We start from the raw sequence: 12,012 nt of genomic DNA on the forward strand, positions 1-12,012 counted from the left end.
CTGTGCTCCTTAGATAAGGACAAGCCTGTCACACAAGGCATGGTGACTGGTAACTCTTTCCAGTAACATTTCATTTTCACTCTGGGAATTACTAGTATGTTTCCTTTCTCAACTCCCAGGTTGGGGTCAGGGTCTGTGTTTGTGGGCATTTTAAGGTAATCTGTCCTGCAGCAACAACCTGTAGCACTCAGTCATAACACAGTCATGGCTACCTTTATTGGCTTTGTGTAAACTCGAAAAATAGCCATAAAAGCATGTCTCTTTTGGGCAGACCCACCATTTTCCTTTTCCAGGAGAAGGCACGGATCCTGCCCTCAGCTATGTCACCAGCGTGCCTTTATGCACTACCCAAACTGCACACGGCCTGTGTCTGAGCCTACTGGAGGATTCCCACACAACTCTTTTATCACTCAGCTCAATCAGAGAGCTGGCATCAGGACAGGATTAACTGTGACCACTAAAGATAGAGAGAAAGCACACATAGAGAGAAAGGTGGGCTTCCAGTCTCGTGCATCCAGCAGAACGCTATCGTTGAGGAAGCCAGGCCAGACATTGCTTATACAGAATCATGGCATTTTAAAGCAGCCAATTAGCAAACTCCTCTTGAAAAAGGAGGAGCAGCTCTCTCCACGAAAGGTGAGCCTCATTCCTCTGAGCCACCTTAAGAGCAATCTGGAGACGAGGTAGAGAGCTTGATGCTGAAGGAGGCCACAATGTCCCATGCAGATGCCACCACAAGCCCTGACCCCTTGGTTCGAGAACATGCTCCAGGCTAAAGTTCTCCCTGAGAAAGGACTCGGCACTGTCACTGGACTCCACAGACGGAGGCTGCATCATTCTGGTCCCGGGGCTCCTGTGCTGGCTGCACAGTGAATGCCTCCCTCTGGACTGTAGTGGACACGGCCACAGCGCAACTGTGGCTCCTCCTCCTCATACCAGCGCTGTTCACTGAAGTCAGGGAAGAAGGCTGCAATCTCTCGCCGGGCTGAGACCACCGAGTCTGAAAGGGAGGTAAGACAGAGAAAGGGCTCTCATCAGGAGTGTGGAAAAGAGGCATGAGGCAGTCACAATCAGGCTCAGGAAACTGGCTTCTATTTCTGCCAAGTCCTCGGGCATGTCAAGGAAATCCAGAAGCTGTATCTGCTGAGATGGCACAACAGGCCAGAAGTAAAAGTGGGAGGCAGAGAGATAATACAGCAGGCAAGGAGCTTGCCTTGCCTTGCCTGCAACTGACCCAGGTTTGATCCCTGGCACCCTGAATGATTCCCTGAGCCGCCAGGAGTGATCCCTGAGCACAGAACAAAGAGTATGCTCTGAGTACTAAAATAAATAAGTAAATAAATAAATAACACTTTAAAAAAGAAGCAAGAAAGAATGGAAACTGGCAAGAAAGCTCAATGCTCAGTGGGGGTACCTAGCTCTCAGCCCACCAGTCTGTCCACTGACCCCAAGCCACCTTCTCTTACTCTCAAATGTGGCCAAGGGAGGAAAACTTACCAGAGCCATGAGTGGTGTTGCGGGTGTCAGTGAGGCCGAGACTCCCACGAATTGAATCTGGGGCCATATAGCGTGCTTGAAACACTCTGGTTGGCCCCATCAGTTTCCTCCAGAATTGGATGGCATCCTCGTGGGCAAGGATGTAGGCTCGGATTGGCCCACTGGGAACAAAACAGCATGGGTTAGGAGCCTGGCCAAGATGGCTTGAGAGTGCGTACTGTGAGCAGGGCAGAAAAAACCGCACACTGGACAGCCCACCTTTCTCTGCCTTCCTAGCTGAGTACCAACACTCCTGCTTCAAATGCAAGGGGATGGAGGGCCACTGCTGACATCACAGAGATCAACATAACTGCTAGGGAGCATTCAGTAATTATATAACCCGAGTTGGAATGCAGATGACCCCTGAGGGAAGCACTTCACCAATATTCTTATACAGCATTAAACAAGGAACCACTATGTAACAGGGGGCCAGCAGGTCAGCGGTGGCTCCATTAGCCTGTTCGAATTTTTTTTGTATATATTTTGGGAGGATACACCTGACAATGATCATGGAGCAACCCCTCCTGGTTCTGCACTGAAGAATTACTCTTGGAGGTGCTTGGTGGGATGCTGGGATCGAACCAGGGTTGGCCACGTGCAAGGCAAGTCCCCACCATGTTTCTTTACACATCAGACACTGATACCAACTTTAGAGCAGCAGGTACAATTTATGAATCTATTCTGGGGTCAGGGAATATATATTCCAGTGAATTAAGATGGTGGAACCACACTTGCGCATGTTTCTCCCACCCCACCACTTGTTCTCTTGCTCTTTCTCTCTCCCCACCCCTTCCTCAAAATTTCGAAATAAAACTTGCTATACTTAAAAAAAAAAAAAGATACTCGGACCAAAATTAGAAGTACCTGGCCATGAACTCCACCAACCGCTGATAGAAAAAACGCCCTGCAAAGACAGAGGACCTTCATCAAGACACTGACATCTAAGGGAGCTTTTTGCCTTCTTACTCAGAAAAAGAAAAGAAAAGAAAAGAAAAGAAAAGAAAAGGGGCCTCAGAATCTAACACACCTTGGATCTGAATTCAGGCTCGACCACACTTGCAACCAGTAAAGTTTTAGGTAAATTATCCAATCTGTAGACTGAGGACATAACAACACCTGTCTCACAGAGCTATTTATTAGAGAACTAAAGGAAAGTCTATATGCACTAGAACACCAGTTGACAGAGTAAATACCAAACGGATCATTCAATGTTACCAGGACAAATATTAAGTTTTTGGTTGGGACTATGAAGTAAACCTTCATGGAAGAACAAACGTTTTAAATTCCAATAATCATGAGAAAGTGTGTATAAACTCAAGATCTGAGGAGACTGATTGCAACTGGACAAGTGGCACATTGGAAAGTCTGTTATTGGCATCCAGATAAAATCTCCCTAGCTTGCCTTTTGGGAGTCTCCTGTTCAGAGGACTGTTGGTCTTACCTTCATGCTCCTGGTAAAATCTCTGGCAGTCTTCTTTCCTCCACAGAAGTTCTCTCATTCTGACGATAAGGAACTTGTTGCTCAGAATCTGCTGATGAATAGCCTGGATAAACACCCCCCCCAGAGATAGAAATCAGTCAATAGGACCATATGAGTGAGTAGGAAATCCAAGGACCGTATGAGTGAGTAGGAGATCCAGTATGACTAAACTGAGGTCTCCTGGGAGCTCACACCTTCAGGATCTATCCTGTTGGTGGATCAAGAGAGAAATAAGCGTGAGGAGGTAAAGTCACATGGTGCAATCCTCAGGTTAAGGGGGGGGGGGCGTCCTTCCCAACACCCCTCTTAACTCCAGCCCATATTCTTCTGCATCCCAGTGGGCTTACTTCACCGTGCTGCTCAGCTAGTACTTGTGGGCCCAGGGCAGGCATTATCTTAAACAGACCATAGCCTAGTCCCACCAAGATTCCACGCCCTAATCTCCAGGATTGTAAATGTGAAGCAGTATGATTATAATACTAGCACAAGGATTTTGCAGGTGTGATTAATCTTACTAATCACTTGACTTTGCTTTAAATGAAAGGGAGGTTATTCAGATTGTCCTAATTAATTAGTGGGCTTTTTTTTTTCCATACTCAGCAGTGCTTGGGGGACCAAATGGGGTGAGGGAATCACACCCAGGTTGGCCAACATGCAAGGTGGGAACCTTACCCACTAACTCTCAGTACAGATAGATAATTATCTATATAACTATCTATCCCACACAGGCTCTTTAAAAGAGAGTTTGGGACCAGATTAATAGCTCATCGCTGAGTGCATTCTTTGCATGTGAGAAGATGAGGTTCGATCCCCACCACTGCATGTCCTCAAGCACTGCTGGGAGTAACCCCCAAGCACAGGCAAAAAAAATCCAAACCATGCTGTTTTATCTAGTTGGGAGCTATAGAAGTCAGGAGGGATTTGAAGCATGAGAAGTATTTGATGCATCTGCAGTCTTAAAGATGGATAACAATATGTGATGAGGAATGCGAATGCTCTCGAGAAAATGAGCTGTTCCCACTGAAAGGCCACAAATGGGGAATTCAGCACTATAAGCAAAGAAGGCAAATCGTGGCAAGCACCTAAATGAGTTTATAAGTAGTTTCTTCCCTCCACATAATAGTACAATCTGCTGGTACCTTAACTTTGGCCTTGGGAGAAGTTAAGGAAAGAACCCAGTGAAGGCTACTGGCCCTTCAACTTCAAGAACTGTGAGTTAATTAAATAAGCCTGTTTATTTTACTTAGTTAGGTTTTTGGGGCCACACCTGGCCGTGCTCAGGGGTTACTTCTGGCTCTTGACTCAGGAATTACTCCTGGCAGGAGACCATATAGTATTCCAGGGACTGAACCCGGGTCAGCTGTGCTTACATGGTAAATGTTCTACCCTCTGTACTATTGCTCAGGTCCCTATATGAGCATTTTTAAAATGTTACCAAATCTGTGGTAATTTGTTATGTAGCACATGAAACTAATATATACACAATGTCTTGAGGTTTGGTGCTACTTTTTCTTGGTCTTTGGGTCACACTTGAAGATGCTCAGGCATTACTCCTGGCCCTGCACTCAAGAATCACTCTTTGTGGGGACCATATGGGATGCTGGGGATTGAATTTGGGTTTGCTGCGTGCAAGGCAAGTGCCTTACCCGCTGTACTACCTGTTTGGCCCCAAGATTTGGTTCTTATCATTGTATTGGATTCTTTCCTATAATTTATATCAGCTCCAATTCTCCGAGAGATTTCTAGAATTAAGGTAAGAGTCCATGGTTTCTGTTTTCCCCTTTAGAGCATCTAGCACAGGACTGCGCCACCAGTCTTCACAACTGGCCTGAAAGAGAAGCAGAGTGTGAAACCTGAAAGAGAAGCACTGCCCAGGGCCTATGGGAGAGGCTTAGCATTCATTCTTACCTCTAGCATGAGTGGGTGAGCAACGGCATCAGGCTTGATCAGGGCCAGAGTGAGCTGGAGAGCCTGAGGGCTTCGCAGGATTGAGGTCATCTCTCCTGCCATCAGAAAGCTGGTCAGGGCCCCGTAGGTGCTGCAGTCCCACCCTCCCTGCTCTGGAGCTCTGCAGCTTCCTAAGCCACCAGGGCTCACTCTTCTGACACTCATAAAGCACAGGACAGTAACACAATAGGATTGCACATTATTATTAGTTTGGTGGGGGGAGGTTGGGGCCGCGTCCAGTAGTGCCCAGGAGCTCTGTGCATAGGGATCACTCCTAGAAACGCTTGGGAGGCCATATGTGGTGCTGGGGATCTAACTGGGTTTGGCTGCATGCAAAAATAACCCCTGTAGTATCCCTGTGGTTTCACATTATTGTTGTTCTGCCACATATGGCAGTGCTCAGGGGCTACTACCAGCTTGGCATGCCACTCCTAGGGGAGCTAAGGTGACCATGCATAGCTGGGGAATGAACTCAGTGTTCTCACAATATAATGCATGTGATCCAGACCTTTGACCCATCTCCCTGGCTCCTATCTTATCGTATTAAAGTGCTTATGGAATTGAGGGAAGAGAGCAGTACAGGGTGTTATTCAAGTTGCTCTGTGGAATATTTTTATGTTTTCATTTGTGCGACTGTAAGCTTTCAGAGGAATTACCAATTCAAGAGAAATTAAAATGGGCCACACTAGCTGTACTCAGGGCTTACTCCTCGCTCTGTGCTCATGGGTAACTCCTAGAGAGGTTTGGAGGACCATATGAGGTGCCGGGGAGCAAGCCCAGTTGGCCACATGACAGACAAGTGCCTTATCCACTATACTATTGCTCTAGGCCCAATTTCCATTATATTCTATAGGGGATTTACAATTTAAGCTCTGAAACAGCTTGGTGATGATGGTATAGTATGCATTTCCACTAGTGAGTCCCTTTTATCCCATAGTACTTACCCATTATGTCTAAATGAGGACTGGGGGGCCAGAAAGATAGCTCAAGGCACATGCAATGGTTCAAGTTCAACCCCTGGCAGTCCTATAAGCACTGCTGGGAGCAAACCCTGGGCACACGGTAGGGAATAGATACAGAGTACTGCTAAGTGTGAACCCAAACTAAAACAACAATCACACCCCCTATCTCCAGCCCCCCCAAAACCCTGGAAGACTGAGTGAACAGGAACTGAAATGTTGCTGTTAACCTAATGTCAGCTGGGTACACAGTAAAATATTTCTTTCTTTTTTCCTCCCTTTTTCGGGCTGGAGCAATAGCAGAGCGGGTAGGGCGTTTGCCTTGCATGCGGCCAACGGGGCCCACCCGAGTTCGATTTCTCCGCCCCTCTCGGAGAGCCGGGCAAGCTACTGAGTGTATCTCACCCACACGGCAAAGACTGGCAAGCTCCCTGTGACATATTCGATATGCCAAACACAGTAACAACATGTCTCACAATGTTACTGGGCCCACTGGAGCAAATCGATGAACAATGGGAGAAAGGAGCTACAGTGCTACAGTACTTTTTTCCTCCCTTTTTCAGCCACACCTAGCAGTGCTTAGGGTTTACTCCTGGCTGTGCATCCAGGGATCACTGCTGGCAAGCTTGGGGGATCATATGGGATGTTGGAAATTGAACCTAGGTTGGCTGTGTGCAAGGCAAGCACCTTATCTACTCTACCCTTGCTCTGGCGCCACCATTTCTTATCTAATCTAATATCTAGGTCAGGATCTTCTCTGCCTAAATAAAAAAATCTTATAGGCAGGCAACTCCTGGGTCAGAGAGTAGTTGCAATGATTTTGTATCTGAAATAACAGAAACAGTGCTGGTACAGAAGTGTTTCATCAGTTATTAATTATATTCATCTTTGTATTTCTAGTATTTAGCTAAGCATAAGAGTTCAATAAATAATGGTGGACATGATGCACTAAACGCAAATCATTTTATAAACTGAGCTAAGGGAGATTTAAGTCTCTACCAAGTGTAATATGCTATTACATGTGAGAAATCAATTACCTCTGCAGATGTGATTGAACTTAAGGATTAGATCTTTTACATGGTGAAACCCCCAAATTTGCTAACAAATACATAAGGCTCTATAAATAGTATCTGGACAAAACTCAAATAATCTCTTATTTATTTATTTATTTATTTTTGCTCAGGGGTTACTCCTGGCTCTGCACTTAGGAATTACTCCTGGCAGTGCTTGCGGGACCACATGGGATGCTGGGGATGAACCTGGGTTGGCCACATCCAAGGCAAACGCCCTACCCGTTGTACTATATTGTTCTGGCCTCTATCTCTTATCCTGAAATACAACCTGAATCATGTTAAAGGTGATGCTAGGATCAGGCTGAACTGAAGAAACTACACTAGGGTTCCTTCTACTCTTGTCTTTTTGCCATTTTCCAGTTTGAGGCTCCAACTCCTACCCATGGTAAGCCCAGGCTAACCAGGATAAGATCAGCCATTCAATCCTCTTTTACACAGGCAGTGAGAAAAGCAAGAGTAAGCTGAGTCTCTGCCATACCTCTAAAGAGAATGATTTCCTGACACCTTCCTTCCCTTACCTTCCATTCACACGGCATTACCAAGCTCTGGCAGTTCTACAATTCTTCAGTTTCTTTCCCTCTCGATAGTTCCCACTCCAGTTCAAGACTTCATGGCTGAAGAGGCAGTACACCATGGAGAGGGTTTGCCTTGTACATGGAGCGCACCAGGAGTGATTCCTGAGTACATCCGAATGTGGCCCAAAAAAAACAGGAAAAAAACCGAAACAGATTATTTTCTTTCTTCTTGGATTTCTGCACAGCCTTCTTTACTGGTCTCTCACTTTCTATTCTATTTTTTTTTTGGGGGGGGGGGAGGGAAGAGGGAAGGCACAATCTGCTTTGCTCTGGGTTTACTCCTGTGCTCAAGAATCACTCTGGTGGGGCTCGGGGACCATACATGGCATCAGGAATTGAACCTGTGTTGGCTATGTACAAGGCAAGCACCCTATTCACTATACTATTACTCCAGCCCTCAGTTTCTACACTTGCCACGCTCTACAATCTGCTTTCCACAATAAACTAAAAATGCAGGGTTTTTTTTTGGGGGGGGGGTTGGGGCCACACCTGGCAGTGCTCTCCTGGCTCTGTACTCAGGAATTACTCCCGGTGATGCTCTGGGGACTTTATGGGATGCCGGAGATCCAACCCATGAATGTTGCAGGCAAGGCAAACACTTTTGCTCCAGTCCCTAAAAATGAACGTTTAATGATATGGTTCTTCTCCTGAACCCTTTCACATGTAACCTGCTTTTGTGATAACCCCCAAATCGTGGCCTGCCTAACCTTATCAATTCTCATGCCTGCTCTCAAGCTTCATCTGGACCATCATACTCATTAATTTACTTCTACTCCTGACTATGGGTCTCACAGCTGAGACCTTCTGTTCAGAGAGCCTCTGGGTGAGAAGTTTTTGCCCTCCAGAATCTGCCGACTGTGGTTACCTCTCATACCAGACCTTACCTCTCACTTCCCCTTACATTTCCTCCTGGCTCCTAGCAAATTTTCTTGTTATGTGTTTTTGTCCTGAAGGTCACTTTCAGGAAAGCAGGGGTCTGTTCTGCTTACTATCCTAATCTCAGTATCTACGCAAAGTACTTAGGGCTCGCCTTCAACAGTATCTGTTGAATGAATTGGCGAATGAACCAGATTGAGCTATTCCAAGGCCATTCTGGGGCTCTCCAGTGGACGACGTGGTTCCCTTCTCTAATGCCATCGAAGTCGTGGCTGGCTTGGCGTTTGGGTTACAACAAATGCTGACAGGTCATGAAATCTGCTCAAAGTAAAGGTCACTTCATCGTAAAATTACGAATTTCAAAAGTTGCCTGAGCGTTTTGAGGCCTAAAACCCAAACATCCATTTCTCTCCTCTGGGAGGGTGGGAGCCAAGCTCCACGTTTTCCCTCCAGGGCGGAGGCCGGCAGCCCCTAAAACTCCGCCTCCGACCCCCAACATCGAAAGCCCCGCCCCACAGCCCTTTGACTTACAGCCTGAACTGCTGATTTGGCCCCTACCCCACCTCTGGCCCACTTTCTGCAAGTCTGCAGCCGCGCCATCTCTACCCCTTGTACTCGGGGCACAGAGCTCACCCCAGATGCTGGATTATTTGGAGTCTAGCAGGAGTTTAGGTCCGGATTCACCTGGCCCTCCTGTCGCTGGGCCCGCCACCAGGCACCGCACTAGCCACCCTATGAGATGCGAGCGGGGTCTTTCAGGCAGTTGAACGGGCAGCCCCTGCTGGGAGGGGCCTTGCGGTGAGGCCAGGACCGGCGAGCGAGTGGGCGTGGCCACGCTTGGTGGGCGGGGCGGGACGGAGCTGCTGGCCCGGCCGGCGGCGGCGGTGTAGAGCTGCGCGCCCTCTGGCTTGCGGTAGGACTCGGCTGGCGTTTGGCCGCGGGCGGCTGAAGTGACTGGAAGAGAGTTTCTAGGGGGTCCTCTGGCCTGGCGTTGATTTTTTTTTCTTTTTGGGTCACACCCGGCGATGCACAGGGGTTACTCCTGACTTTGTACTCAGGAATTACTCCTGGCGGTGCTCAGGGGACCTTATGGGATGCTGGGAATCGAACCCGGGTGGCCCCGTGCAAGGCAAACTCTCTACCCCCTGTGTTACCGCTCCAGCCACCCCCCCACCCCCCCTCCCCGGCGTGGATCTTGCCGGACTCTCTTTCTCCTCCAGTCTTTGTAGTGGGTCATGCCTGGCACATGGTTGGCGCCCAGTGTTTGTGGGCGGCTGGCGGTGGTCAAGAGGCTTATTGTTCTCAACCCACTCGCTATATTGTCTGTTGCTCGGACTCAAAGTTCTGCTTTTCTTCTTGGACTTGCTCGGCTTATGTGATTCCTGGAGACCCTTCCTGACACAGGCTTTTCTCTTCACTGTTTTAACCATTGTGACTGTTAATTTCATTGAGTGTTTTTATTTTTCTGCGTTGTTCTAAGGAGAGCATATTTTAATTCGTAATAAGGGCACCCTTTTATTTTCTTTTGCCCTGTTTCATTTTCGTTTACACCACCCCAAATGATGTGCTTGACACGTCATGCAGTGACAGGGCTCGAACCTGGGGCTTTGTGCCTGGTGGGAGGCAGTGGGCTCCAGCCTGGTGCTCCACCTCTCCGGTCCTTTCATGTTCATTATAAATAAATCCCACCACCTTTTTACTATGGGAATTGCAGTGTAACCCTCAGAACTCCAAAACTTTGTCTACAATTACTGACAAACAGGTGGAGAGTGACCCTTAAACTGTTATCAAACCCAAGTTTCTAGTTTAGGCACCCGCTGAAGGCCAATTACTTGAAAGACAAGAGTTGATTTGAGAACGCATGTCCCCACACCCCACAGAGATTTTTTTTCCCCCACAGAGATTTTAATGCTCAATTGGAACTTGCTGGTTGGGAAAGGAAACGAGAAGTTTGAGGTCGTAGGCAAAGCAGGGAGTTCTTTTCTTTTTCTTTTTTTAATTTTTTTTATTTTATTGAATCACCGTGAGATAGTTACAAGCTTTCATGTTTGGGTTGCAATCACACAATGATCAAACAGCCATCCCTCCACCAGTGTATTTTCCCCACCACCAATATCCCCGGTATACCCCCCCCTTTCCCACCCTCCCCCTGCCTCCATGGCAGATAATATTCCCCTTCATACTCTCTCTACTTTTGGGCATTATGGTTTGCAATACAGACACTGAGAGGTTATCATGTTTGGTCCTTTATCTACTTTCTGCATACATCTCCCATCCCGACTAGTTCCTCAAGCCATCATTTTCTTAGTGATCTCTTCTCTATTCCAGCTGCCTTCTCCCGTTTGCTCATGAGGCAGGCTTCCAATATGGAGCAATCTACCTGTCTCATGTATCTACTTGACACCTCATGTTATGTTGTTTTATACTTCACAAATGAGTACAGTCCTTCTATGTCCTTTTCTTTCTGACTCATTTCACTTAGCATGATACTCTCCATGTCTATCCATTTATAAGCAAAGTTCATGACTTCATCTCTCCTGACAGATGCATAGTTTTCCATTGTGTAGATGTACAGCAGGGAGTTTGTCTCCACACTGTTCATGCTGGCGTTGGTGGTTAGTGGATCCTTAGAGAATAGGTAGCTGTTTCTTGTGGCATGAGAGGCAATAAGCCTTTTCCAGAGTCTGCATACTCACTCTGAAGAGTCCTTTTAGGGTTACTATTGTTGGTTTCTCTAAGGGAGAGAGGACTTTGTGTATGATAAGCCCCAGGAGTGTTCTCTAAGGATCTGTTGTTACTCTCAACGCACAACCATGGCTGACCTGAGTTTGATCCCTGGCACCCAATATGGTCCCCAGAGTCTACCAGGAATAAGTCCTGAGCACCTCTGGATGTGGCACCAAAAATAACAAAAAAAAATAATTCCCAACTCTAGTCCCTGATCCTTCCCCTTCATCCTATTTCCTAACCCAAATCACTGACAGGGGTCTAATTTATTTGACTTGTAACCTATTTATAGCTCATAGTTTTACTGTGACTCATTCATTTCTCAAGATGGCCTTATAATTCTGACCTTTGAACTTTAAACTCGAGTCCTAAGCTTTAGGTCTTGGCCCTAGTCCTTATCTAACCCAGCTTACTTTTCTACTATAAAGTTACTATCCTTTTTTTTTTTTGGATGGGGAAGGGGTTGGTTTTGTTTTATTTTTATTTATTTTTTTTTGCCATATTCAGGGTTCTCAGGACATATTCCTAGCTCTGCGCTCAGCGATTACTCCTGGAAAGTTTGGGAGACCATACGGAGTGCCTGGGATAGAACCCAGAGGGGCCATGTTCAAGCTAAGCACTCTACCCACTATACTGTCACTTTTCCCACCCTCTCTTCCCTCCTCATGCATTATTTTGTGAAATTTTCTATTACTCTTTAGTTTCTCTTTCATGTTTTTATTCTGAATCATGGGGTTCAAGGAACCATGTGTAGTGCTGAAATCGAACCCAGGTTGACCACATGCAAGGCAAGTGCCCTACCCACAAGTGCTCTCCAGCCACATCCCCTCCATTTTCTT

General features: G+C 46.8%; 1 protein-coding gene across 5 annotated transcripts; it reads right to left on the reverse strand.

Moving 5' to 3' along the window:
* Positions 1-207: 207 nt before the first annotated feature.
* Positions 208-9,197, reverse strand: LOC130037655 (nucleoside diphosphate kinase 6). Of its 5 annotated transcripts, none has more exons than XM_056129560.1 (7): positions 9,080-9,170; positions 7,535-7,672; positions 4,925-5,019; positions 2,978-3,080; positions 2,401-2,440; positions 1,498-1,658; positions 208-1,000 (listed from the first exon to the last, which is right to left on the reverse strand). In XM_056129560.1, exons 3-7 carry the CDS (start codon positions 5,012-5,014, stop codon positions 834-836), a joined length of 561 nt encoding a protein of 186 aa, XP_055985535.1. In that variant the 5' UTR covers positions 5,015-5,019; positions 7,535-7,672; positions 9,080-9,170; the 3' UTR covers positions 208-833. The 5 variants fall into 5 exon arrangements, with proteins under 5 accessions (XP_055985535.1, XP_055985532.1, XP_055985533.1 ...); XM_056129557.1 differs by having other exon boundaries at positions 7,514-7,672; XM_056129558.1 differs by lacking the exon at positions 9,080-9,170 and adding an exon at positions 8,060-8,107 and having other exon boundaries at positions 7,514-7,672.
* Positions 9,198-12,012: the final 2,815 nt, after the last annotated feature.

This window comes from Sorex fumeus, unplaced genomic scaffold, assembly GCF_029834395.1.
Source record: "Sorex fumeus unplaced genomic scaffold, SorFum_2.1 ptg000072l, whole genome shotgun sequence".
NCBI classification, from domain to species: Eukaryota; Metazoa; Chordata; class Mammalia; order Eulipotyphla; family Soricidae; genus Sorex; species Sorex fumeus.

Excerpts from the sequence above, each read along its gene's own strand:
- LOC130037655 (XM_056129557.1), bottom strand. Across the intron at positions 3,081-4,924 it reads CTCACCCACTCATGCTAGAG|GCTATTCATCAGCAGATTCT; the intron begins GTAAGAATGAAT and ends GTGTTTATCCAG. Across the intron at positions 2,441-2,977 it reads ATTTTACCAGGAGCATGAAG|GGCGTTTTTTCTATCAGCGG; the intron begins GTAAGACCAACA and ends CTGTCTTTGCAG.